The sequence below is a fragment of the Stegostoma tigrinum genome, chromosome 32, assembly GCF_030684315.1.
Source record: "Stegostoma tigrinum isolate sSteTig4 chromosome 32, sSteTig4.hap1, whole genome shotgun sequence".
In the NCBI taxonomy this organism is placed as follows: Eukaryota; Metazoa; Chordata; class Chondrichthyes; order Orectolobiformes; family Stegostomatidae; genus Stegostoma; species Stegostoma tigrinum.
Genome location: NC_081385.1, coordinates 36,644,614 through 36,670,898, shown reverse-complemented (window position 1 = coordinate 36,670,898; position 26,285 = coordinate 36,644,614). Strand labels below are relative to the sequence as shown.

General features: G+C 45.8%; 1 protein-coding gene across 4 annotated transcripts in view; it reads right to left on the bottom strand.

Annotated features, from left to right (window-relative positions):
* Window positions 1–22,476, bottom strand: part of kcnj5 (potassium inwardly rectifying channel subfamily J member 5) — a 36,165-nt gene extending 13,689 nt beyond the window's left edge. Inside the window, exons 1-4 of one of the 4 annotated variants that reach the window (XM_059638973.1) lie at window positions 22,185–22,476; window positions 19,822–19,993; window positions 19,348–19,478; window positions 1,872–2,853 (exon numbers count right to left, since the gene is read on the bottom strand). In XM_059638973.1, coding sequence (XP_059494956.1) covers window positions 1,872–2,805 — 934 coding nt within the window. In that variant the 5' untranslated portion in view covers window positions 2,806–2,853; window positions 19,348–19,478; window positions 19,822–19,993; window positions 22,185–22,476. Of the gene's footprint in view, window positions 1–1,871; window positions 2,854–5,116; window positions 5,232–19,347; window positions 19,479–19,821; window positions 19,994–22,184 lie in introns of all 4 variants that reach the window. The other 3 variants (XM_048562361.2, XM_048562359.2, XM_048562363.2) reach the window with 3 other exon arrangements.
* Window positions 22,477–26,285: the final 3,809 nt, after the last annotated feature.

Sequence of the window (26,285 nt, the reverse complement as noted above, 5' to 3'; positions counted from 1 at the left end):
CACAGGGAGAGTATGAAAACTCTACACAGACATTCACCCGAGGCTGGAAATGAACGTGGGCCCCTAGTGCTGTGATGCAGCAGTGCTAACCACTGTGCCACCATCAGTGTGCACCATTTATGGGATGCACTGCAGAAATTGCCCAAAGATCCTTAGACAGCACCTTCTAAACTGGTGACCTATACCATCTAAAAGGACAAGGGCAGCATATATATGGGAACACCATCCAAATTGCCCTCCAAATCACTCACCATCCTGACTCGGAAATATATATCTCCATCCCTTCACTGTTGTCGGGTCAAAATCCTGGAGCTCCCACTGTTGGTATCTCTGCAGCACATGGACTGCAGAAGTTCAAGAAGGTAGTTCACCACCCACTTCTCAAGGGGCACCCAATGGTGGGCAAGAAATACCTTCTCATTAATATTCATATCTAATGGAAGGGGATGTCACAGTGAGAGAATGTTTCACACAGTTTGAATATATAGGAGCAGGGCTTGGCCATTCAACCCTTTGGACTTGTTCTGCCATTCTAGATCTGTCCAAATGCCATTTTCCAACATTATCATCCTTTTGACTTGCTGTTCCTGGAAGTAACGCACTTGCCTAAGACGCACCCATGGTGTAGTATAGGGACGGAGCTCTCCAAGATTTAGGATCCAGGGTTCAGGTTACACTGAGCAAATGCTGTGAAATGGTGAAGTAGCTTAAAATGCCTGACCATACAGGAAGTCAGCCATGACCAATGGGTTCTTCATTCTGATGAGGGGAAACTAACTTGTATCTACAACAACTTTTACAATGCCATTACAGCCAATGAAATCCTTTGAAAGTGTAATCATGAGGAAAGGCAGGTTTCCTCCCACCTATCCCCCCCACACATCTCACTCATCCCTGCCACTCCCTATCTGCACTCACCTATTACCATCCCACCTACCTTCCCCAGTGCCACCCCTTCTCTCTCTATATATTTCCCAGCTCCCTACACACTGCCCCTTTTCTGAAGAAGGGTCCCAATCCAAAATGTCAGCTTTCCTGCTCTCCTGATGCTGCCTGACCTGCTGCATTCCTACAGCCACAGACTGTGTTGTCTCTGACTCCAGCATCTGCAATTCTTGCTATCTCAAAGTGCAGTCACTGTTGTGTCGTATGAAGAGTAGCAACTGCAGCAAGTTGTCACAGAAAGCACTGTGATAAAAAAGAGACTTGTTTTGGAAAGTGAGATGTCAATTGAAGGATAAGAACTGGCCAGGATACAAGGCAGAATTTGAAAGCTCTTCTTTCAATGGGGCGATGTGATCTTTGACAAAGGAGGGCAGAACTTTGATTGAACACTTCATGTGGGAAACCAGGTGAGATACAGCAACTTTCCTGTATCCTGACCGAATATTTTACCCTGAGGCTGGGGCAGGGAAATTGCTGATACTGCCACTGTCAGGCAAAACCTGGGAAGAGGGGATTCATGGGCCTACAGAGGCCCAGGAAGTATCTGTTTCTACTGGAGGTTGACCAACTGCTCTTCCAGACTTCACAAGCAAGCAATGGGGTTTGCTCCCCCTAACCCTACTGCTTTTTTGTGGAAGCTTGAGGCTGACTCTTGAGGAATTTCTAACTACAACCTCCAGCTTATGTGCACACGCTCCTCAGAATCTGGAAGTTGGCTGGGATTGGGCAGATGGGATTTGACGCATGTCTGAAGCCGTCAACATTTGCTGAGCCCCTACTTCCTTACACCCCCAAGGGTTCATTTCACCCCTTTTGGGGTGCAACACTGCAGCCACCCACACCCTTTAAAATGGGATGTCCTCATCCCAGTTCACTGCCACACATTTTTAACCGCAGACAAGTTGTTTGCGCCATACAGACTCTACCTGTCGCCTCCACCATTCCTTCGAGAATCACAACAATCTCGAAGTCTTCCTTTTCCAGTTGACTTCGGCTCATCTCCCAAAAGGGGCTTTTCTCATTAATTTCATGTGAAATGATCAGCGGCGACACCAGAAACAGGCGGTCGTCCCCAGTGTCGAAGCCCACGTTGATGTCAGTCTGGTTGAGGGGTATGAATTCTCCTTCTTTGGTCTGTCTGGATTTGATGAGCTTGGCCCGGATGGATGCCTCCACAATGTGCGAGTTACGAAGATCGCCAACGCGGAACATGAGACACATCTTATCGTCTCGGAGAGATATGACTGCACGGTTGGAAAACATGAGGGTCTCTGCTCGGTTCTTTGGCTGGGAAATCTTCACAAACATGCAGCCAACCATTAAAGCATTCACAATTGATCCCAGGATGGCCTGGACCAAGAGCAGGATAATCCCCTCCGGGCATTTCTCAGTTATAACTCTGTGGCCGTAGCCAATTGTTGTTTCTGTTTCGATAGAAAACAGAAATGCAGACACAAACCCATTCAAATTATCCACACAAGGAGTCCATGTTGGGTCTCCCAAATGGTCCAGGTCTCCCCGGATGTAAGCTATAAGCCACCAGATGAATCCGAAAAACAGCCAGGTAATAGTGAAGACCAATGTGAAGATTAAGAGGTTAAATCGCCACTTGAGGTCCACCAATGTGGTAAACAGATCACTGAAGTATCTGTAGGTTTCCTGGACATTTCCATGGTGGACATTGCACTTCCCGTCCTTGTCAACATACCTTTGCTTGATTTTCTTGGGCTCAGTGAGGAGCCTTGTCCTGTCTGTTGTTAAGATGCTGTCCCGTGCTTGTTTGGGTAACTTCTTCGACTCTCTTGCAGTTGCTGCTATGTCCATGTCCTTGTTTGGGAGCACTCTGGAATCTCCGGCCATTGCGCACTGCCCTCAGATCTAAGATAGTTTTCACTCAAATGTCACCACCTGAAAGACAAATCATTTCTGCTGTGAAATTGCACACTTGCAAATTTTGCTGCACGGAGTGTGCAGCAGCACATACTGGCTAACTAACAAGCAATAATATTACATCATGATTAAAATTACAGTCTTGGGATACCATTGGGTTATTATCACGTCTATGGTAAGTGTCAATGTGCTTTCATCTTCCCTACTGCGTCAGCTAATCACCCCTTCCTCGGGAACTCGTGTGCAGGCTCCTAATCTTGTAGCCATTAAAATGGAATCTCTAAATTACCCAGTTTGAATGATTCATGTTCAAGATTGGTTAATTCAGGTGGCAACTGGAAGAGGGATGTAAAAAGGAATAGGGTGCTTGCTCATTCCTGACTATCACATCATCGACTTACTCCTGATACCATGTGAAACCGGAGCTGGTGTAGACTACCTTTCACAGCCGGTTAGCCACTTAACCAGATCATGTCCACCTTATAGCTTAACCCTTCCTTTTATACTGCTCACATATACAGGATTTAACAAGCTCTATCTTTAGTACAGGCAATGACTCAGCACTCCCAGAAACCTGGCATTGAGAATGCAAGCATTCACAAACCTTTGAGTTAAAAACGTTCTCCTCGTTTCTGTCCTAAATAGCTGATAACTCATTCCAATACTATTGGTCCATGTTTTAAATTGTCAAGCTAGGTGTCATACTTTCTCAGCCTGTTAAGCGCCTTAAGGATTGAGACCAGTGCGTGGTCCAATTGACTAGTGTTCAGTTTTGAACCAAGTTGATGAATACTAATGAGCTATTCAACTGTGGTGAGCGGATCAACATGCTCTTCATGCCTGATGTTGATACAAAATTGCTTCCACCCTGGACAATGCATGTCCACTTCGTTTTGGTTTTTCTGGACAGTGTGTGTCTAATTGGTTTAGGTTTTTGTCCATTTGTTTTTGGTTTCTTTCAACAGTACATATCTGTTTGGTTTCTTGGCAATGTGTCTAATTAGTGGAATTGATCTTTTGAAACACAAGTGCCACTGACTGGTCTAATTACATTGATTTAAACACAGTAATTAGCACAGCAAAGTACTTCAAGTACACAGCACGCATTTCATCTCCATTATAACAATATTCAGTCATAGCAAGTCATTGCATTAAGATGCTGATCCCTAGCACTGTTTTCCTGAAGCCATCCAGATTACTCTCAATCTTAAACATTATTATGGCTTTATAGAACTGCTCCTTCAGCAGAATATTTGAAAAGCTGAGGTAAACAAGAACAAGAGACATACTCCAAAATACATTCCATCCTCTTACAACATATACTCCATCACCTGTTTGTTGACATGGCAATATAATCATCAAAACAAGTGCTGTTTTTTATGGCATGAAAATCAAATCCATTAACTACCCTACCACAAAGATTTATCACTTAACAGTAACTGTAATCCATTGTGTGTAATTCTTGGGGTAGTCCTGAAGCAGCTGGCAATATACAACATGAACACAGTTCTCTTCTTTCTCTTCTCACAATTATAGTGTATATCAATTCCTTTTCTCCCCATCTCCCACCTTCCTCACTGGATACTAGACCCACCTTCAGATTGAACTTTTTGTTACCAACTAACATAGGGTTGGCGTGGTTACTATCAGCACCGGCCACTAGTGGCCTCTCATCAGCCCCTGGGTGCTGTAACATGCACCAATGAGTGTAGCCTTGTGAGGGTCAGCCATCCTGCCGTAGGCAATAGAAACCCACTGCAATTCTTCACTCATAAGCATGGGCCAATGCAATGGAAGCCAAGGTACATCCCTCAGAAATGAAGATGGTGGAAGACAGACACTCTGTTTTTGGGTATAACAATATCCCATTTAGCAGGACAGGAATCCATATCTCATCTGCATGTTTGACAGAATCACTGCTACATTGGCAGAGGCACTTATTTACAAAGGGGCTGATATGGAGCCTGCAGGTAGTAAAAACAATTGGTGAAACAGGCTGTTTCGTGTACTGCTTGATGCAGAAAAGAAAGATGACAATTGTCCACTTGTTTTATTTTTGCATGGGAAATGGGAATTTCTGGCTAGGCAAACATTTATTGCCTATCCCTAATTGTCCTGGTCATTGTAAGTGGCTTTCTTGTTGAACTGCTACAGTTGCTACGGTGCAGGTATATCTGCAATGCCTTTAGGGAGGGAGTTCAAGGGTTTTGACCCAGCGACAGTGAAGGAATGGTGATATATTTCCAAGTCAGGATAGTGAGTGGCTTGGAGGGGAACTTACAAGTGGTGCTATTCTCATGTATCCCTTGTCCTTCTAGATGGAAGAGTTCATTGGTTCGGAAAATGCCATTGAAAGCTGAATGCACTTCTGACTTGTGACCAAATCTTATTACGATCTAAGGAGAGATCAGTAACTTGTAAAAATAAATCTGAATTACCAATTGTCGCTCGAAAGAATTATGCCACAAGTTTGCACATTTTAAATAAAAACTTTTTTTCTCTGCAATTGTTGGATTATCATAGAATCAGTAGTGTGGAAACAGGCCCTTCGGCCCAACAAGTCCACAACGAACCCACCCAGACACATGCCCCTAATCTACACATCCCTGAACACTATGGGCAATATTAACCTAACATTAACTTGTCATAAACCTACTGTGACTTACTGTTGCTCCATTCTTGAGTTCTGCCATATTTTACAGACTTCTTCACTTTTCTCTGGGACCAATTAATGTGTGCCATTGCTCTCAGGAACACCCATTGATTCTCCTCTGAGTTCCTCCTATTCTCTGAGCTGAGATCTATTGGAGTCCTTCCATTAGCATACAATTCAGCAGAACATTCAACTGTCCTTAAATGCCTCATGATTGTGGGCATCCCAGTTCAAGTGTGGAGCTTACTACTCAGTGACTCTGAATCAGAAAACACCTCTGCTTTTTGATACCCCTTTACAACACCTGCTTCTGTGAGAAATCATGCAACTCACGAAAGCTCAAACTCAAAAAGAACTCTCTCCAATCCATCTTCATGGTAATGTGGCACCCCTTTGTTGTCAGAGATAGAGTAATTTAAGTTATTTTCCCCAATTCCCAAACTATCCCTATGCTTCAGGAAACCTGGGAAGAACTGAAGCCCCTTACTGTGACAGCTGTGACATCCCACCTCTGCCCAGAAGCTTAGAGAGATAGACCACAGTTCAGTTTCCAATACTTACTGGTCTGATCTCAGTAAAATAAACCTGGGCTACTCTTTGAGTTATAATTACAGCTCATTTGTTTACCACTTTCTCGAGCCAGGTATTTTAATTTAGTGAAACATATGAATCATGGAATTAGATATTGTAATAAACTACCATCGGCCTGTACATTGCCGAACATCTTCGACCCTGACTAAATTACACATTCTTTGTCATAGCCACGTCAGTAAGTTTACTGGAGCATTGGTTATTGAAGCTGATTATCACAGCCTAGAAAGTTCCTCAGATTGTCTTGTTTTGAAAGCAGATGGACAGATAGAAAGCATTTCACTTCACTTCATTCAACGTCGATCCCTGATATGGCTGCTGCCTTTGGTAGCTGAGTAAAGTGGGCGAGAGTGTTTCATAACATGTTCCTCCCTTGTTCAACATCAATTAACACATTACACAAATTCCCCAGTTGAGTAATCCACAATCTTTGTCTCTGCCAAGCCTAAAGTGGATTTGACAACAGCGCACAGAGTTGTCTAGCAGTGTAGTAAAGTGGGCTAAATACAGCAACAAACACATTCATACTGTCAGTAGCTGCACTTTGTACTAGAGTTAGAGACGCAATTAAAGAGGACCAGGATAAGGCAGATCAGAGGTGCCAAAGCAGAGAGGCTACAGGGTCAGCTGTTAGTGGTGGGGGCTGGGATTTCATTGTAACTCACTCAAGCCATCATCATGTCTGGGGGATAAAATCAATGGCAGGCTGGGCGAAAAGGAAATAGATTCCTTACATTGAGGAGTGAGGGAATGTACATATCTGATTAAATTAAACCATTAGCAGCTAGAACTGTCTCATGTAAAGCATTGTGGAACTTTCAATTTCCAGTTTTTAATAAAAATATTTCATTCATTGGGCAGTGGGTGTCATTGCCAAGGCCAGCATTTACTGTCCACCCTTAATCACCCTTCAGAAGGTGATGGTGAGCTGCCTTGAACTGCATAAGTCCATGTGCTGTAGGTAGACCCACAATGTCAGTACGGAGGGAATTCCAGCATTTTGACACAGTGACACATAAGGAAAATTTCCAGGTCCGGATGAGGAGTGGCTTGGGGGGGGCAACTTGCAGGTGGTGATGTTCCCATATATCCACTGCCTTTGTCCTTCTGGATGGACCTGGTTGTGAGTTTGGAAGGTGTTGGCTCAGGATCTTTGGTAAATTTCTACAATACATTTTATCGAGAGTGCACACTGCTGCGACTGAGTGTTGGTGTGGTGAAGGGAGTGGATGTTTGTGGATGTGGTGCCATTCAAGTTGATGATGTCAAATTTCTTTGGTGTTGATAGAACTCCGCCCATCCCCAGGCAAGGGGGATGTTTTATAGCACGCTCTTGACTTGTGCCTTGTAGGTGGTGGACAGGCTTTGGGGTGTTGGGAGCTGAGTTACTCACTGCAGAGTTCCTAACCTCTTGTGGCCATTGCATATTAATGGCAAGACAAGCTTGGATTCGGGTCAATGGTGACCCTCATGAGGGATTCAGTGATAGAGTTTGAAGCAATGACTACGGTCAAATTTGAGAATAAACGATGGAAGCTTAAAGCACAAAAGGTAATAGTTCAGCTCATCATGCTGGTAATGGCTCAGTCCCACCACCCTTTACTTTTCCCACTCAAGTGTTTGCCCCATTCCCTTTCAAAAATTATGATTCAATCTACTTTGATCACCTTTAGATACATTCCAGTCAAGATAACCTCCCTAAATGAAAGATTCTCATCTCACATCTGACTGCATGATGACTCTTAAATCTGTGACCCTTAATCACGGACCGTCCTGCTTGAGAAACAGCTTCAACCTGTTCTCCGACTTTTAACCTGATGTGCCACCTGCGGCAACTTTTACATTCATTGGAGAAATCACCAGAAACTCCAAAATGCTGCAGCAGGTAAGACCGAGAAATATTCTGCTGAGTTTCCCCAATGACCATCACAAATGTGACTCGTGTTAGACATCACTTTCTCAGGTAATGGAGCACCTCATCCAATGATTATTTATCGGTGATGTGTGGAAGGGTATGTGAAATAAGATATAGATTGCTAAAATAAGTAAAATAATGAACATCCTAAGCCGTTTGCTGATGATGGTTCAAAAGATAGAGGGTGACATGGTCATCTATCACCTTTCTCGAGCTTAACATTACATTAGGCTAAAAAATAACTTTACAATAATGATAAGCCATTGTGAATTGAGATAACAAATTTGCCAAATTGGAACATCAAAGAAGCAGATTCTGAAATCATGCTGGATGCATCGATTTTATTGGCCAAATTCAGACACCCAGGTAGCATCATCCAGCCCTACTTCAGCTCATCAGATGCTGAAACCCTCAGGCAGCCTTTGCTCCCTCTTGGTTCGGTTACTACACGGCCTAGAACCTCCACCCTGCATGCTCTGAGGTTCATCCAATGTATGGGACTGGAAACACCACCGTACTGTGTGATGTGTAAACGGGAATATGCCTGTATACATGACTAACAGAATTGGGGATAATGCTGATGACTGACTTCATGTATGTTACATTGAACGTGATTAAATGATGACAGAAATGGTGGTGCACTGCAAACAGGGTGAGTTTGCAAAAACAAAAGCTGAGCCAACAGCAACAAAACCAGAAAGTATTGGAGAAACTCGGATAGTCTGAAGTGAGGGATAGTAGCAACTGCAGATGCTGGAGAATCTGAGATAACAAGGTATAGAGCTGGATGAACACAGCAGGTCAAGCAGGATCATAGGATCAGGGAAGCTGATGTTTTGGGCCTAGACCCTTCTTCAGAAATGGGGGAGGGGAAGGAGGTTCTGAAATATATAGGGAGAGAGGGGGAGGCAGATAGAAGATGTATAAAGGAGAAGATAGATGGAGAGGAGACAGACAAGTCAAAGAGGCGGGGATGGAGCCAGTAAAGGTGAGTATAAGTGAGGAGGTAGGGAGGAGATAGGTCAGTCCAGGGATGGACAGGTCAAGGGGGCAGGATGAGGTTAATAGGCAGGAGATGTGGGTGGGGCTTGAAGTGGGAGGACGGGATAAGTGGAAGGACAGGTTAGGTCCCATCTGACCAACCCATCCATATCCTTGAGCAGTTTAAGACTATCCTTCTCATTATTTACCATCCCAACCAATTATTGAATTGTCTGTGAACTTATTGATTAGTTCTCCTCTGTTCAAGTCTAAACCACAAACTGCATGGGCCCCAAATTTGACTCATGGGGCCCCAATTGACAGAAGCCTCCAGTCAGAAATACATCCCTCACTAATCACCCTGCTTCCTGTTACTCAGCCAATTGTGGATTAAATTTGCTAAATTTCCTTGGTTTACATGTGCTATTACCATTGGTATCAGTCTTTCACGTGGGACCTTATCAAAATTGTTGCTGAAGTCCTAACAGACCACATCAAATCATTGCCCTCATCCACACACCTGGTCATTTCTTCAAAAAGTTTAATTAAGTCAGTCAGACATGGCCTCTACTTAACAAAACCATTCTTGATTAATTTGTGCTTCCCCAAATGTAGATTAATTCTGTGTCTCAGAACGACTTCCAATAGTTCTCTCAGCACTGAGGTTGGGCTGATTGGCCTGTAGATTCCTTCTTGAATTTGGTACGACATTGGCAGTCCTCCAGCACATTTCCTGTTGTCAGAGAAGAATTGAAAATTTTTGCAAGTGCCCCTGCTGCTTCCTTCCTTCCCTTGCCTCACTCAACAACCTGGGATATATTTCAAACAGTCCTGGAGACTTATCTATGTTAAAGACTGCCAGATCACTCAAATTTTTTTTCTAATTACGCTAAATTTTTGAATTGTACCACTGAATCCACCAGGAGAACAAAACAATGAATTTCTCTGATTAACACAAAACAATCAATGACATAGTCTAGTGTTGGTGTCCAAAATCAATATTCTGGCTTTGACATGTAGTGGGATGTTGAAAGAGTTGAATCCAGCGAATCGAAATGCTCACAGATATGGAGATGGAAAGAGAAAGAAACCAAATAGTCTAATTGAAAGTAGCTAGGAAGGAGAAGGAGATAACACGGCATGGAACTGGAGGAACACAGCAAGCCAGGCAGCATCAGCGGAGCAGGAAAGTTGACGTTTCGGGTTGGGACACTTCTTTAGGAAAAGCCCATTTCTCAAGAAGGGTCCTGACCCGAAACGTCAACTTTCCTGCTCCTTTGACGCTGTCTGGCCTGCTGTGCTCCTCCAGCTCCACACTGTTATCTCTGACTCAGCACTTCTTACTATCTCTGAGGAAGGAGAAGGAATTTTCTTTTCATTGTTACTTGTCAAAAAATCATATTTTTGCTACAGACAGTTAAACAGATTCTTTCAGACATGTGAATTGTTCCTGCTGTTTGTGGCAATGCCTGCCAGAAGATTGCTGTCATGGAGTGCCATGCTCACCTGTCCTGTACCATCTTCACACACCAACTGGAGCTCATCAGCAACCGTTCTGTGACGTCTATCCTCCGAACCCACCCCCTCCCCCCCCAACTGATCCCTCTTCCTGCTGCCCTCCGCTCTGCCCTCGAGAAGAGATTTCTGTTTCTTTTCAGCTCTGGTCAAATCACTGAAATCTCCTTTTCTGGATACCACTTTTTAAGAGTTCTCTCCACTCCTGCAATTTCAAACTGGCCGCTGTTTGTCTTACAGCCTGGATATGGGAATGTTAACATATGTCTAAGCATCCATATTTCAAAGGTCTTGACTTTCTTGTACAGATCTCCACGGATTGTCTAGGTTTCTGATTCAAGTAGAAAAGTGAATGAAGTGTGATAGAGTCACAGATTCATGCAGCAAGGAAACTGACCCTTTGGTCTAACGAGTCCATGTCGACCATAATCTCAAACTAAACTAGTCCCATCTGCTTGTGTTCGGCCCACATCCCTCTAAGTATTTCTTATGCATGTACTTACCTCAATGCTTTTTAAACATTGTAACTGTACCTGCATCCACCACCTCCTCTGAATTTTCATTCCACACACGAACCACTCACTGTGTAAAGAAATTGCACCTCATGTCTTTTTTTTAAAATCTTTCTCCTCTCACCTTAAAAATATGTCCCCTTGTTTTGGTCCCCCTCCTCCACCACTACCTTATGGAAAAACCCTTTGTCATTCACTTTATCTGTACCCCTCATGATTTATAAAAACTCCATAGGGTTATCCCCTACTTCCTATATTCCAGTGAAAAAAGTCCCAGCCTATCCAGCCTCTTCCTATAACTCAAACCTTCCATTCCCAGCAACATCCTAGTAAGTCTTATACGAATCCTTTCCAGTTTAATAATATCCTCTCGATATCTGGGTGACCAGAACAGCATGCAGTACTCCAGAAGAAGCCTCACCAATGTCTTGCACAACCTCAACATGATGGCCAACTCTTATACTCAAAGGTCTGAGCAATGAGGGTAAGCATGCTAAACACCTTCTCAACGATCCTGACTATTCATGCAGCAAGTTGCACTGTGTATCGTGCACAAGTTTATGCTGTTGCCTCCAAATTTTATGAATGCCAAGAGAATGCAAATGAGAACCTGCATGGACCTAATCATTTCAAAACGGCTCCATTCCATTGCTTTCATCTTTCTCAGTAACTTACGCAAGAGTGAATGTGTCATTTGGAATGTGCCCTTGAGGATACATTTGACCACAAATTTCTGTTAACAGTTCAAATACTGTTTCTCAAAGGGCCTTCAAATATTCTGCTGTTAGCTCACCTAAATTTGGAGCTTTGCCTGTAGTCATCAGTTCAAACCATTCTTTGCTTTTGATACCATATTGCTTCATCCATATTCAGAATTATGAGTGGCTCAGCAGGAGGCCATTCAGCCCATCATACTTGTACTTCACATAAGCACTATTACCTACTGGCAGTGTTTTTGCTTTCTCCCCATACCTTTGAACACTATCTCGATCCAAATTATGATCCAATGCCCTCTTACATACCTCAGTTGAGCCTGCCTCGTGTTGCCCTCTCAGGCAGTGCATTCCATACCCTAACTCATCATTGCCGTTGGAAATCACTACCTGTCATTGCTCCTAGATTCTGTCAGTCTTTCTGTGATTACTGAGCCCATTCTTAGAGGCACATCTTGCACCACACATTTGACAGGTTGAACTGGCCCTTGGCCTCGCGATCGCTGGTGTTCCTTTCTCTGGTACAGCTGCCTGAGTTGAACATGTGATTGATTTACTTGATGCAAGACATCAAATGACCAATCAGTGATGAATTAGCAGGGTGGGGATGGTGGTGGTCGATGTGGAGGGGTGGGTTCATGGAGGAGAGAGAAGTTGACAACCATTTTCACTGCAAAGTCCCATCTGAGGTCATCACCAACGGGTTCAGGTCTGCTCTGGGATTGGTGATTCACCCTGACCAAACTAGTGCTGTAGCGAAGGGGTGATCTCTGAGAGTCTCGTGCTCCTCAGGGATATAATTGTGTACGTGCAGCACCAGGAAGGCGGGGGTGGGGGTATGCCTACCACAGCAGCTTGGACCAGGCAAAGGCCTTGACAGGAGATCACACATCTACATGTGGGATGTACTCTTGAAAATGGGCTTTAGGGAGGGAATCCACAATTGGATCCAGCCGCCGAACCAATATCATTGGTGCAGTCTCAATCAATGAGTAGGAATCAGAAAGTTTTCCGATCAGATCCGGAGTCAGGCAGGGATGCCCACTCTCTCCTGCCTTGTTTGTGTGCCTTTTGCTGAGTACATCAGGAAGGATGGGCTCCCTGTACATGGATGACATCACCGTTTTCTTCTTGGATCTGCTGTCAGCGTGCAGACTCATGAGAATCTGCGACTGGTTTGAACTGGGAATGTGGTTCACAGTGGCTGGGTTGAGTGCAGAATCTTGGGAGGAGCGCATCTCCAAAGTGAGGCAGTAGGTGGGCTTTTGGGAGCACGGCTCCCTTTCCATTGCAGGTAAAGGTGTTCTCTCTGTTGCTGTATATGGTGCAGGTCTGGCACATTCCCGGATCATGTGCCACTGCAGTCAACCGAGCCATCTTCCACTTCATCTAGAGGTCAAAGATAGACCGTGTCTGCAGGGACATAATGTACAAAATTCTGGATGGGGGAGGGGGGAGGAACGTACCCAATGTTGCCCCCATCCTGATGGCCACTTCTACGTGTAGCTGCATCAAGCTGTGTATAGACCCTTGGTACGCAAACACCAAGTGTCACTATGTACTGAGATTCTATTTCTCCCTGGTGTTATGAAGGCTTTGTTGCCATGAAATGCTCCAAGTTTTGCAAAGAGAAACACCTTTGACCACAAATCCATCAGGAAGTGGTCAACTCATAGCATCCTCGAGACCTTGCGTTAAAAGGACAGGGTGGATTCGGGTAGGTTGCTCCCTAAGCAGACTGTCAAAGTCATTTGGCAGAATGCCTCATCTCCAGAACTTTCTGACAAGCACCAAGATGTAGCTTGGCTGGTGGTGAGAAGGGCGCTACCTGTGGGATCCTTTGTGTACCCTCTGCACCAGCGTATGCTGCACTCGAAGGGGCTGTGGGTGGTATGAGACTGTCACACATCTCCTCCTGGAATGTGCCTATGCAAAAGAAACCTGGAGAGAGATGGAGTGGTTTTTGTCAAGGTTCATCCCAAGCAGCTCCATGATACAGGACTTTGTGCTCTACAGTCTATTCCTGGTACACAAACCCAGACAATTATCATCTGCACCTGGAGGGCCATCAAATTAGTGAAAGATGCTCTTTGGTCTGCCCAAAATATGTTGGTCTTCCAGATCAAACAGTTGACCACAGAGTGTTGCAGACTGGTACATTCCAAGGCCCAGGGCTACCTTCTGAGGGTCACACTGTGTTATCTGCTTTTGGGAAAGTTTCCTTTATATTGAAAAATAACTAATGAAATTCCTTTATTCAAACAGGGAGGAAGGCAGAAAGCAGGAAGTTACAGGCTGGTTAGCTTAACTTCTTTCATAGATAAATATTAGAGGCTATGATTAAATATGTTATAAAAGACATTGGTTAAGTTTAAGGTAATCAGACAGACCGACATGGTTTTTCCAAAGGGAAATTGAGTTTAACTGATTTACTGGGGCCTTTAAAGAAGCAATGTGTGCTGTTGATAAAAGGGAATCAGTGGGCTAATGCTGTACTTAAAATTCCAGAAGGCATTTGATAAAATGCTAAGTCAAAGGTTGTGGGGGAAAATAAAAGTTCACAGTATATGAGGTCACATATTTGCATGGATAGCCATTGCTGGCCAACAGGAAGCAGAGAGTATGAAAAACTGGGTCCTTTTCAGGTCTGTAGGATGTCATGAGTGTTGTGCCACAGGGGTCAGCGATGGGGCCTCAACTCTTTACAATTCATATGAATGATTTTGATGAAGGGACTGAGGTTTATTGTAGCTAAATTTGCTGATGATACAAAAATGGGTAGGAAAGTGAGTTGTGATGAGGACATCAGGAGCCTACAAAGGGATATACACAGGTTAGCTGAGTGGGAAAAGATCTGACAAATGGATTGTAACGTAAGGAAGTTGATTTTGGCAGAAAGAATAAAACAAAATCTAAATGGTGAAAGGTTGCAGAGTTCTGACACACAGAGAGAGACCTATTTCTTGAATTGCAGAAGGTTGGTAAACAGGCACTGCATGTAATCAGGAAAGCAAATGGAACATTATAGTTTACTGTGAGGGAAACTGAATACAAGAATAGGGAGGTTTGCTTTGGTCATACAGGGCCACATCTGGAATGCTATGTACAGTATTGGTCACTATACTTACAGAAAGCTATTAATGTGTTGGAAACAGTTCAGAGAACATTTACTGGGCCACTATCCAGAACGAATGGATTGCCTTATGAGAAAAGGCTAGACAGACGAGGCCTATACTCTATGGAGTTTCAAAGTGTCAGAGGTAACAATTCCTGAGGGAATGGAACCAGGTGGATGCGGAAAGGATGCTTCCTTTTTCTGTCTTTCCTCAAAGACAGTATATGCATGATCTTTAAGTATTTTTAAGGCAGAGGTAAGTAAATTCTTGATTAGCAAAGGGATGAAAGATTATCACGGGCATACAGGAATGTAGATTTGAGGTTAAAATCAGATCAGTCATGGTCTTACTGAACAGCATATTCAAAGGGCAGAGTTGCCTACTCTTGTTCCTTGTTTACATGTTTTAGTGTTCATATATTTTTTATGTGTTCAAATGCTCTATGTATTAACTTGCAAAAGGCTTTCAATAAAATTCCATGTGAGTGATTATTGCAAAATTAAGGTCAAATCGAATGGGAGGCAGAGATCTCTCTTTTAAACCTTTAAGCTCTCTTATTTGTGAATGACTTCAAGAAATCGAGAGTTGTATAAATACACTTGTGGATGACAGGAGATTAGGAGAGATTGTCTGGATTGTAGATTTGAGCAAAGGGAATGAGAGATTTAATGCGTCAGCTGCAGCCATTGAAATTCAATGTGAGTAAAGCCAGATTCATCCAATGTGGACTCCAGAAAGACAAATGAGAATATTTTATGAATGATGAAAACTTGGAACCAAGAAGGAATAGAGGCATTTAGAAATCCAAATTCTGCAAGTACTCAGCGTGCGCACGGACAAAGAATAACTTAAAGCTAAAGGAATGTTGACCATTATCACAAGGGAGATGGAATACAATGCAATGGAGGATAAACCATAGAGCTCTGGCTATACATCATTTAAAATACCACATTCAGTTCTGGGCACAGCTTCTCCCGAGGGATAGATAGCTCTGTAAGGGAATGCCCAGTGCAGACAAGCCAAAACAAAGCAGACTTTCAATGGCAAATTTATGAAGAAAGTTGATAAAAAGATGATTTGTATTTTGTGGATTAAAGGAGATTCAGAGGATTTGGTTGAGCTGCATAAAATATTAAAAGAATTTGATAAGATAGCTGCAGAGAAACTATTTCCTCTAGTAGAGAATGAAGGTCGAGGGTGACATAATCTTAAAAAAGGAGTGAAAACGAAAAATAATTTCTCACATAACAGATGTCAGTAATTTGGAATGCTTGCTCTAAAAGTGTGACTGATATTGGCAGACAGTTGCATCTCCTAAGACTGAGTTCACAGGGCTTTTGTAAAGTGAAGACATAAAGGAATATAAAGCTAAATGAATTAGTTTAAAGGTACATTTACCCAAGATCTAATTGTAAGGCTTAAAGTGATGAATGGCCTCCTAATTGCTTCTATTGCTGTTCCCCCACTATATGACCTTATTAGAAATTAAATGCCAGGCCTCCTGCGCTCACCATTTTCCCTTCAGTAGTTTTCATATTTATCTCTGTTCAGATGAGAATGTGGGTACATTATGATAAAGCCAAGACTCACTGCATCAGCAAGTCTCACTGTCCTTTGAGCTGTGAATATTTAGCATTGCCTCCTCCATCACTGACACTGGTACACAGATGCAAAGTTCACCTGCAAAATAACCCTTCTCTGCATGATATTCATTCCAGAATGGCTCTGCGGGTCAGTAGGTGTACAGTATGAGTCAATAGCTGATTGTTTAATCATTGGTCCCACAGTACATCACCAGAGTGTTCAGCAAAGCAATGCAACTCCCTGAGCAACGTAATATTTCAACATCAGTGTCCTGGAGAAGCTGCTCATTAATAAGGAACATTACTAGCTACATTTTTGATAAAGCAAACAGATCTAATTTTAGATATTACAGGACTCCACGGCTTTGAGTAAGAGATGTTGCAGCCCAGCTCCTGCAGCAGCCTTAAATCACTCAGAAATATTTTTCTGACGCTTGCAACCAGCAATAAACCGTCAGAAATCAAACTAGAAATAGCCGGAAATACGCAACAGGTCTGGAAGCATCTGTGCAGTTAATATGAGATAACAAGGTGTAGAGCTGGATGAACACAGCAGGACAAGCAGCATCAGTGGAGCAGGAAGGCTGATGTTTTGGGCCCAGATCCTTCTTCAGAAGCTTTTCTGAAGAAGGATCTAGGCCTGAAATGTCAGACTTCCTGTTCCTCTGATGCTGCTTGGCCTGCTGTGTTCATCCAGCTCTACATCTTGTTATCCTAGATTCTCCAACATCTGCAGTTCCTACTACCTCTGTGCAGCTAATGCTTCAAGTTATTTTTTAACTTAATTTAACTTAAATTAATGTTTAAACAAAACCCGATATTTTGATGACAGGTCATCGAACCGAAACATTAACTTGGTTTCTTTCCCCACAGATGTTGACAGACCTGCTGAGTTTCTCCTGCACTTTCTGTTTCCACTGTCAAAAATCAACAGATTTCCTCATCATTGACAGCAGCAGAGGTCCAGCTGTTTCCATGGAAAGATAACTCAACAATTCAATTTAACAACACTAATCCTTTTGAACCAACCCTGTTTTATCTAAATAGCGTAAATATCATATGATCGCAGGAACTAATGGCAATCCTGGCTGGAGGCTGTAATGTAACTTGTGGTGGAAGGTGGAGGGATGTGGTTCAAAATGCAATTAGTTCTAATTCTAGGGGGCTAAACTTTCCTGTCAGTTTTGGTAGCGGGATACATACAGCTGTGCAGGTTTGTCCACACATTTTAGGACTGTGACCAAGACCTCCCTCAAAACTCAGGGACTTCCACTTGGGGGTAACTTGAAAACCAGTGGTAACAATTACACCCCATAGTGCAGAAGGCCAGCAACTGTGAGAAAGAAGACAACTTTCAGGAGCTTGGAATGAATTACAAATGGAGACAGGGAGTTAAATGTTTCAATTTCAATACATTGTAAGAGACAGCAGAGTTAAGTTGAAAGAAGGATAACCGAAGATATCTCAAATAATGAACACAAAGGAATGAGTTATTGAATTAACGGGTTACAGCAATTTATATGTAACTAGGAATGATAGGTTTTGAACAAGAATCATGTTTGCCTTGAGACATTAACTCTTTTTGTCTCTCCACAGATGTTGACAGACTATTGAGCTTCTCCACTATTTTCTGTTTTTATTTGAAATGATGGGATAGGGTGGGATGTGGGGTGGGTGTTGGGAGGGTGCAGGAACTAATTTCCAGCTGGTTTCAGGCCTGATCTTTACAGCCAGACTGGTTCAGGGTGGCATGGTAGCTCAGTGGTTAGCACTGCTGTCTCACTGGTTAGCACTGCTGCCTCACAGTGTCAGGGGCCTGGGTTTAATTTCACCCTCGGGTGACTGTGTGGAGTTTGCACATTCTCCCCACGTCTGCGTGGGTCTCCTCTGGGTGCTCCAGTTTCCTCCCACAGTCCAGAGATATACAGGCTGGGTGGATTGGCCATGCTAAATTGCCCGTAGTGTTCAGGGTTGTGTAGATTAGGTAGGTTATAGAGGGATGGGTCTGGGTGAGATGCTCTGAGGGTCTGTGTGGACTTGTTGGTCCAAAAGGGCCTGTTTCCATACTGTAGGGATTCTAAAATGGAGACCTGATGGAATGATAGTCTCCCATGATCAACATCCTGGAGGTATAGCGTGTTCATGCAAAGCTGTTTCCTAAAACATTGGGGTTTACCATGCCTAATGTCTGGCTGTTGTATAGCAATTGATTATTATAATATTTCTGATCACTGACCTAACATGTTAACTCTGCCTGTCTCTTTGCACAGATGCTGTCTGACCTGCTGAGGATTTTCAGAATTTCCTGTTTTCATTGCAGATTTCCAGTATCTGTAGTATTTTGCTTTCATATTTTTGGAGCAGTCACATCAGTCCCTCACTCTCTTTTCCATTGATCTCACTTGTGTTCAAAAGGGCAGCTGATTCCATCTCTGCCCTAGTTTTATTACAAATGTCCTCATGCATCAAGATCTGGTCAATATCTAGACATGGGCTGAAAAGTGGCAAGTGCTACTCATGCCACTCAGTGCCAAGCAGTACCTATTTCTAAGAAGTGAAAATCAAATCATGTCATCTTGATATTCAACTGTACTACCATCACTGAATCTCCCACTATTGATATCCTAGAGGTTATCGCTGACCAGAGGTCAAACTGGATTAGCCTTATAGATACTGTTGTAGGTCACAGATTGGCAATGCTGCAGTGAGTAATTCTCTTCCTGACTCCCCAAAGCCTGTCCACCATCTACAAGGCACAAGACATTAATGGGGATGGAATATTCCTCATTTGCCGGAATATGTGACACTTCAACAACAGTCAAGAAGCTCAACCCCATCCAGGATGAAGTAGTTCACATGACTGGCACCACATCTACTCCCTCCACTCAGTATTAGCAGCATGTACCAACTACAAGATTCATTGCACAACTCACTATGCTTTTTCTTCAGTTCCTTCCACACCCACGACCTCTATGATCTAGGTCAGAAATCACACGTCACCAGGTCATAGTCCAACAGGAACAAAAACAAAGTTGATGGAAAACTTCAGCAGGCCTGGCAGCATCTGTGAAACAGAAAACAGAGTTAACGTTTTGGGTCTGGTGATCCTCCCTCAGAACTCCTCATAGTCCAACAGGTTCATTTGAAAACACAAATTTTTGGAGCTTGCTCAATAAGGGCTGTATGTGTGTGGGTGACATGCACAATCTGCAAGCTCCCCTCCTGGCATCCTAACTTTACAAATATATCTCATTCTTTCAGTGTTGTTGACACAAAATCCTCGAACACTTTCCCTAGCAGCATTGTGGGTCTACCTAAACCAAATAAACTACAACAGTTCATGAAGACAGATAAGTGACATCCACATCCCACAAACAAACGTCTTTTACAAAATACTAAATGCTCACCACCTCCTCCGAACACCCCAGCGCCAAATCCATTGGGGCACATCACATGTCAAAGAACGTTTGGTGCAAATTCTCTGCCCATCAGTGCTCTCAAGCCCCAGGTGTAGTTTCCCTTCACTTGCTGCTGATCCTACAGTCAGCTCTGATGTTCTGTCCTGGCTATCAGCTTGAGCTGGTGGAGGGTAATATACAGGGAAATGAAAGGGAGCTCAAGCCATCAAATGCCCAGGACCAAGATTTCTTTAGCTAGTTCTGAGCTCAACAAAAAGAAAGAAACAAAGAAAGAAACAATATTAACAACTCACTGTTGAAAATTACTTTTAAGGAATCAGCATTTGAACAAACAGCACTAACATTTTAAGTGGAGGCAAAGGAGTCATTGCTGGTGCTGACAGTCAGTGGATGTGAGCTGTACCTGAATGAGAGTCAGTGCATGTGTGAGCCATACCCTAGTGAGAATCAGTGTGTATGTGAACTGTACCCTAGTGACAGTCAGTGTGTATGTGAGCTGTAACCCAGTGAGAGTCAGTGTGTATGTGAGCCATACCCTGGTGAGAGTCAGTGTGTATGTGAGCTGTACCCTAGTGAGAGTCAATGTGTATGTGAGCCATGCCCCAGTACGAGTCAGTGTGTACGTGAGCTGTACCCCAGTGAGAGTCAGTGTGTATGTGAGCCATGCCCCAGTGAGAGTCAGTGTGTACGTGAGCTGTACCCCAGTGAGAGTCAGTGTGTATGTGAACTGTATCCCAGTGAGAGTCAGTGTGTATGTGGGATGCGTACCTTAGTGAGAGTCAATGTGTATGTGGGAGCCGTACCTTAGTGAGAGTCAGTGCCTTGATATCCAGAATCAACCAAGTGAACCCTGTCTGGACTTCTCTAATTCCAGTATATCTTTTGTTAAATACAGGGCCCAAAATTGTTCACAGTATTCCAGCTGTGGTATGAGTAGTGCCTTGTGTAGTCTGAGAACAATGTCCCTATTTTATTCTCCATTCCATTTTTAATAAAAGCCAACATTAAATTTGACTTCCTGATTAATCTGTATTTTAGCTTTTTGTGATGTATGCACAAGGACTCCCAAATCCCTTTGTGCTGTAGTTTTCTGAAGTCTTTCTCCATTTAAATAACAGAACGGGCTGTGTTACTAAGCAGACTGCACGATTGTACAATATTATTTATTCTCAGTTGGAGTTCAGTTTCATCTGAAGAAGAGCATACAGCACTGAAGAAGGCGTTTCAGCCCTTCGTGCTGCTGATGGTACTTTTGAAAGAAACTCGCCTATTAATCCCATTTCTGTGTTCTTGCCCATGGTCTATAAACTTCTTTTTAAATGCCCAGTCACTTTCCTGATCAAAGTTGTGATGTGATTCACCATCTATCCTTCCCGGTGAGAAATACTGCCTTTAAAAACAGATTTCCAGCTGGCGGCCTCTTTAAACCATCCTTCCTGTCCCTGAAAAAGGATTCCCTCCATCTATTCTTATTCACAGCATAAAAAGAAGTTTAAATTTACAAGGGTAAAATGGACAATTTCCAAAGAGAGAACGATGACCAACAGGAACAAATGAGGTGATCATTTTTTGTTCACTCTCTCCGGATTTTATATTTGAAATATCACTGCGCTTTCTTCCCCGGCACACAGCAACCCCTGGAGCTGACTGCATCGTACAGGAGACCTTTCTGTGAAGGTCTGGCTGTACTATCCAGCCCTCACCTGTGGGCACTGAACTATCTAGCAGGGGATCCTAGCCCGGAATGGGAAAGCCCTCTCTCCGAGCACAGTGATCCGGGTGTGCTTCGGAGACAGCTTCAGGGCCGCTAATGTGGATTAATCCCAAATCAGGGGAGACCCTCACAAACCACGGCAGGAGCAGTGTAACTGCAGGCTGCAATCAGTGGGGAGTGGTTCCCCTCACTCCTGAACTGCCGTTTCAGTATTCATGGTCAAGAAATTCTTTCACCCCACCACCACCATATCCCCCTACCCCGCCTTTTTATTTCGCAAACTCAATGCTTTTTTTTTAAATTACACGAGCAGAATAAAATCTCCGTTTTGTCGGGAGCGGAGCGAATCCAGTTGGAGCTGCCCTGGGTTTGGGGCAGAGGGGGATCTCTCTGTCGTGGTGCAGTGTCCTGTCCAAGCCCCCAACTCCGAGAGAAGCGGGCACCGTACAGCTCCGCACACACAGGGCAGCAGTTACAGGGCAGCCCCTGACCCACATTGACTGGAACCCAGCATCGTTGGGCTTCACATTCCTGAGCATTTACCAGCGCAACCCCCCGTTCCTACCCCATCCCCTGTTCCGCAGGTATCCACCCCCAACCCGCAGCAATTACACCGCCCATGCCCCAGTGAACTTACAGCAGCCCGAGCCCCGGGTTAGTACAGTCTGGCTGCCCGCTCCATCACAAGCGCTGCTCTCCCTTTGGTTCTCTCCCTGGCTCAATGTGCCGCAGCGGCTCCAGGTTGTGCTCCCGCGGAGCGAGTTATAAATCCGCCCGTCAGTGTGTGTGCCTGTCCGTGTGTGTGAGAGAGAGAGAGAGGGAGGGAGGGAAGGATGGGGGGGAGCGGGGGAGTGAGAGGGACACGGCCATGTGATCACAGCCCGCTGTCACATTGCCACCATCACCCAGTCAGGGCATGGGGAAGGCATTCTCAGCCACTAGCTTTCCCTCCTGCTCACACTGAGCCAACCGGGCTCTGTCTGACACCCTCTTCAGCACAGACTAACCCCCCCCCCCGACAAGTACACCCCCCACACGACCCAGCTCCCTCCTTTACTCTCACACCACCACAACAGCCCAGCTCCCTCCTTCATTCTCAGCCCCCCCAAACCCAGCTCCTTCCTTCACCCTCCTTCCCACACAACCCAGCTCCCTCCTTCACTCTCATCCCCACACACAACCCCGCAAAATACACCTCCCACACAACCCAGCTCCCTCCTTCACTCTCATCCGCCACACAAATACCCCCAAAATACACCTCCCACACAACCAGGCTCCCTCCTTCACTCTCACCCCCCACACAAATCCCCCCAAAATACATCCCCCACACAACCCAGCTCCCTCCTTCACTCTCACCCCCACACACAACACCCCAAAATACACCTCCCCCACAAAGCAGCTCCCTCCTTCACTCTCACCCCAACACACAAATCCCCCCAAAATACACCCCCCACACAACTCAGCTCCCTCCTTCACTCTCACCCCAACACACAAACCCCCCAAAATACACCCCCCACACAACGCAGTTCCCTCCTTCACTCTCACTCCCACACAAATCCCCCCAAAATACACCCCCCACACAACACAGCTCCCTCCTTCACTCTCACCCCCCCACACAAATCCCCCCAAAATACACCCCGTACACAACCCAGCTCCCTCCTTCACTCTCACCCCCCCACACTCCCCCACCAAAATACACACCCTACATGCCTCCTTCACTCTCACCCCCACACATTCCTCCCCTGAAAATACACCTCCCACACAACCCAGCTCCCTCCTTCACTCTCACCCCCATACACCCCCACAGACTGTGCCGCCTGCACACCCTCTCTCACTAACAAGCCCCAAAACACACCACCCACACAACCCAACACTCTCCTTCACTCTCAACTCCATGCACCCCATACATTGTCCCCCCCACACACACCCACTCCCCCTAACACCTCCCCAAAACACACCTCCCACACAACCCAGCTCCCTCCTTCATTCTCACCCCCATACATCTCCACACACTGCCCTCACACACACACACACACACACACTCCTCCTAACACATCCCCAAGCCAAACCTCCCACACAACCCAGCTCCCTCCTTCACTCTCATCCCCACACACACCCCGCTTCCCCCCCAAAAGCCCCCAAAACACACCTTCCACACAACCCAGCTTCCTCCCTCACTCTCCCCCCACACAACCATCTCCACCTCACAAACTCACTCCCCAACACACACCTCCCCCACACATACCCAGCCTCCCACAGACCCGGCTTCCTCCCCACTGATCCAGCTCCATCCCCACATGCTCACTTTCCACATACCTAGCTTATTCCCCACACACACACCCCCACACATACCCAGCCTCCGACAAAAGCAGCTCCCTTCCACAACACCCCACGCACACACTCACCTTCCCCCTAAACATTCAGCCCATACACACACTCCCCCACACATACCCAGCCTCCCACACACCCAGCACTCACCCCACACACTCACCTCCCAATCACCCAACTCCATCTCCACACACCCAGTTGACTCATACCCTGCTTCCTCCTACTCACGCACCCAGTTCCTCAGCCACAAGCTCCCCAAACACTCACTTTCACCCAACCACTCACCCAACATCTACATACCCAACCTCTCACACACACAACTCGCTCCCCACACACTCACCTCCTGCACACCCCACTCCCTCCCCACTTACCCAGCCTCCCATATACCCAGCTCCCTCCTGCTCTGACACCCAGCTCCCTCCCACACTCCTCCACACACTCACTTCCCACATACAAACTCCACATACGCAAACTCCTCCACAAATACCCAACCTCCCTCACACCCAGCTACCTCCAACACACCCAGCTCCCTCCTACACACCCAGCTCCCTCCCACACTCACTTCCCACACATACACAAAATCCTCCAGATACCCAGCTCCCTCACTCACACCCAGCTCCCTCCCACACTCCTCCCCACACACTCCCCATACACAAACTCTTCCACACATACTCAGTCTCCCATACACCCAGCTCCCTCCCACACACCCAGCTCCCTCCCACACACCCAGCTCCCTCCCACACTCCTCCCCACACACTCACTTCCCACACATACACAAAATCCTCCACAAATACCCAGCACGCTCCCATACACCCAGCTCCCTACCTCACACCCAGCTTCCTCCCACACACCCAACTCCCTCCCACACTCCTCTCCACACCCTCCCCAATACACTCACTTCCCACTCACACACCCCACATACACAAACTCTTCCACACATACCCAGCCTCCTACACACCCAGCTCCCTCCCCATACACACACCTCTCACATACCCAGCCTCCCACACATCCAGCTCCTTCCCTCTCACGCACCCTGACACACCCAGCTCCCTTCCATACACCCAGCTTCCCACACACCCAGCTCCCTCCCACATACCCAGCTCCCTCCCCATACACACACCTCTCACACACCCAGCCTCCCACACACTCAGCTCCCTCACTCACACCCAGCTCCCTCCCACACACCCAGCTCCCTCCAACATACACACACCTCTCACACACCCAGCCTCCCACACATTCAGCTCCCTCACACACACCCAGCTCCCTCCCACACACCCAGCCCCCTCCCACACACCCAGCCTCCCACACACCCAGCTCCCTCCAACATACCCAACTCCCTCCCCATACACACACCTCTCACACACCCAGCCTCCCACGCACTCAGCTCCCTCACTCACACCCAGCTCCCTCCCACACTCCTCCCCACAAACTCCCCGACACACTCACTTCCCACACGCACACCCCACATACACAAACTCCTCCACAAATACCCAGCCTCTCACACACCCAGCTCCCTCCCCATACACACACCTCTCACATATCCAGCCTCCCACACACTGAGCTCCCTCTCAACACACACCTCCCACACACCCAGCTCCCTCCTGCTCACATAGTGCAATAAAACCAGCTCCATCCCGCTCACACACTTCCCACACACTCAGCTCCCTCCCCCCACACACACACCTTTCACATATCCAGTCTCCTATACGCTGAGCTCCCTCCCCACACGCACACCTCCGACACACCCAGCTCCCTCCCATTCACTCTCAGCTCCCTCCCGCGTACACACCCCCACACTCCCAGCTCCCTCCCCATTCACACACCTTTCACATATCCAGCCTCCCACACTCTGAACTCCCTCTCAACACACACGCCCACATACCCTGCTCCCTCCCCATTCACACACCTCTCACATAGCCAGCCTCCCACACTCTGAACTCCCTCTCAACACACACCCCCACACACCCAGCTCCCTCCCCATTCACACACCTCTCACATATTCAGCCTCCCAAACTCTGAGCTCCCTCTCAACACACACCTCCCATGCACCCAGCTCCGACCCACTCACACACCTTCCACACATTTACCTCCCTCTCACTTATCCAGTCACGCACCATCTCTCCACTCACTTCCCCCTCGACTCACACACCTCACTGTCCACACACATCTCACTGTCCACCGACATTGCTTTGTACAGTGGGTTAAGGTACCCAGATAATACTAGTCTGGGTTCAAGTGCTGGCATACTGTTCAGATCATAGTTGGAGAACTGTCACCTGGTTATCTCTGTGTTGAAGGTAAAAGAAATGTCTCAGTTTGAATGTCGAAGTATAGCTAACCAGCAAGCTGGACAAAAAGAAACTGACAGCAAAAGCACTTTCACCCTGGGTTTTGGAATTCAGGCACTGAA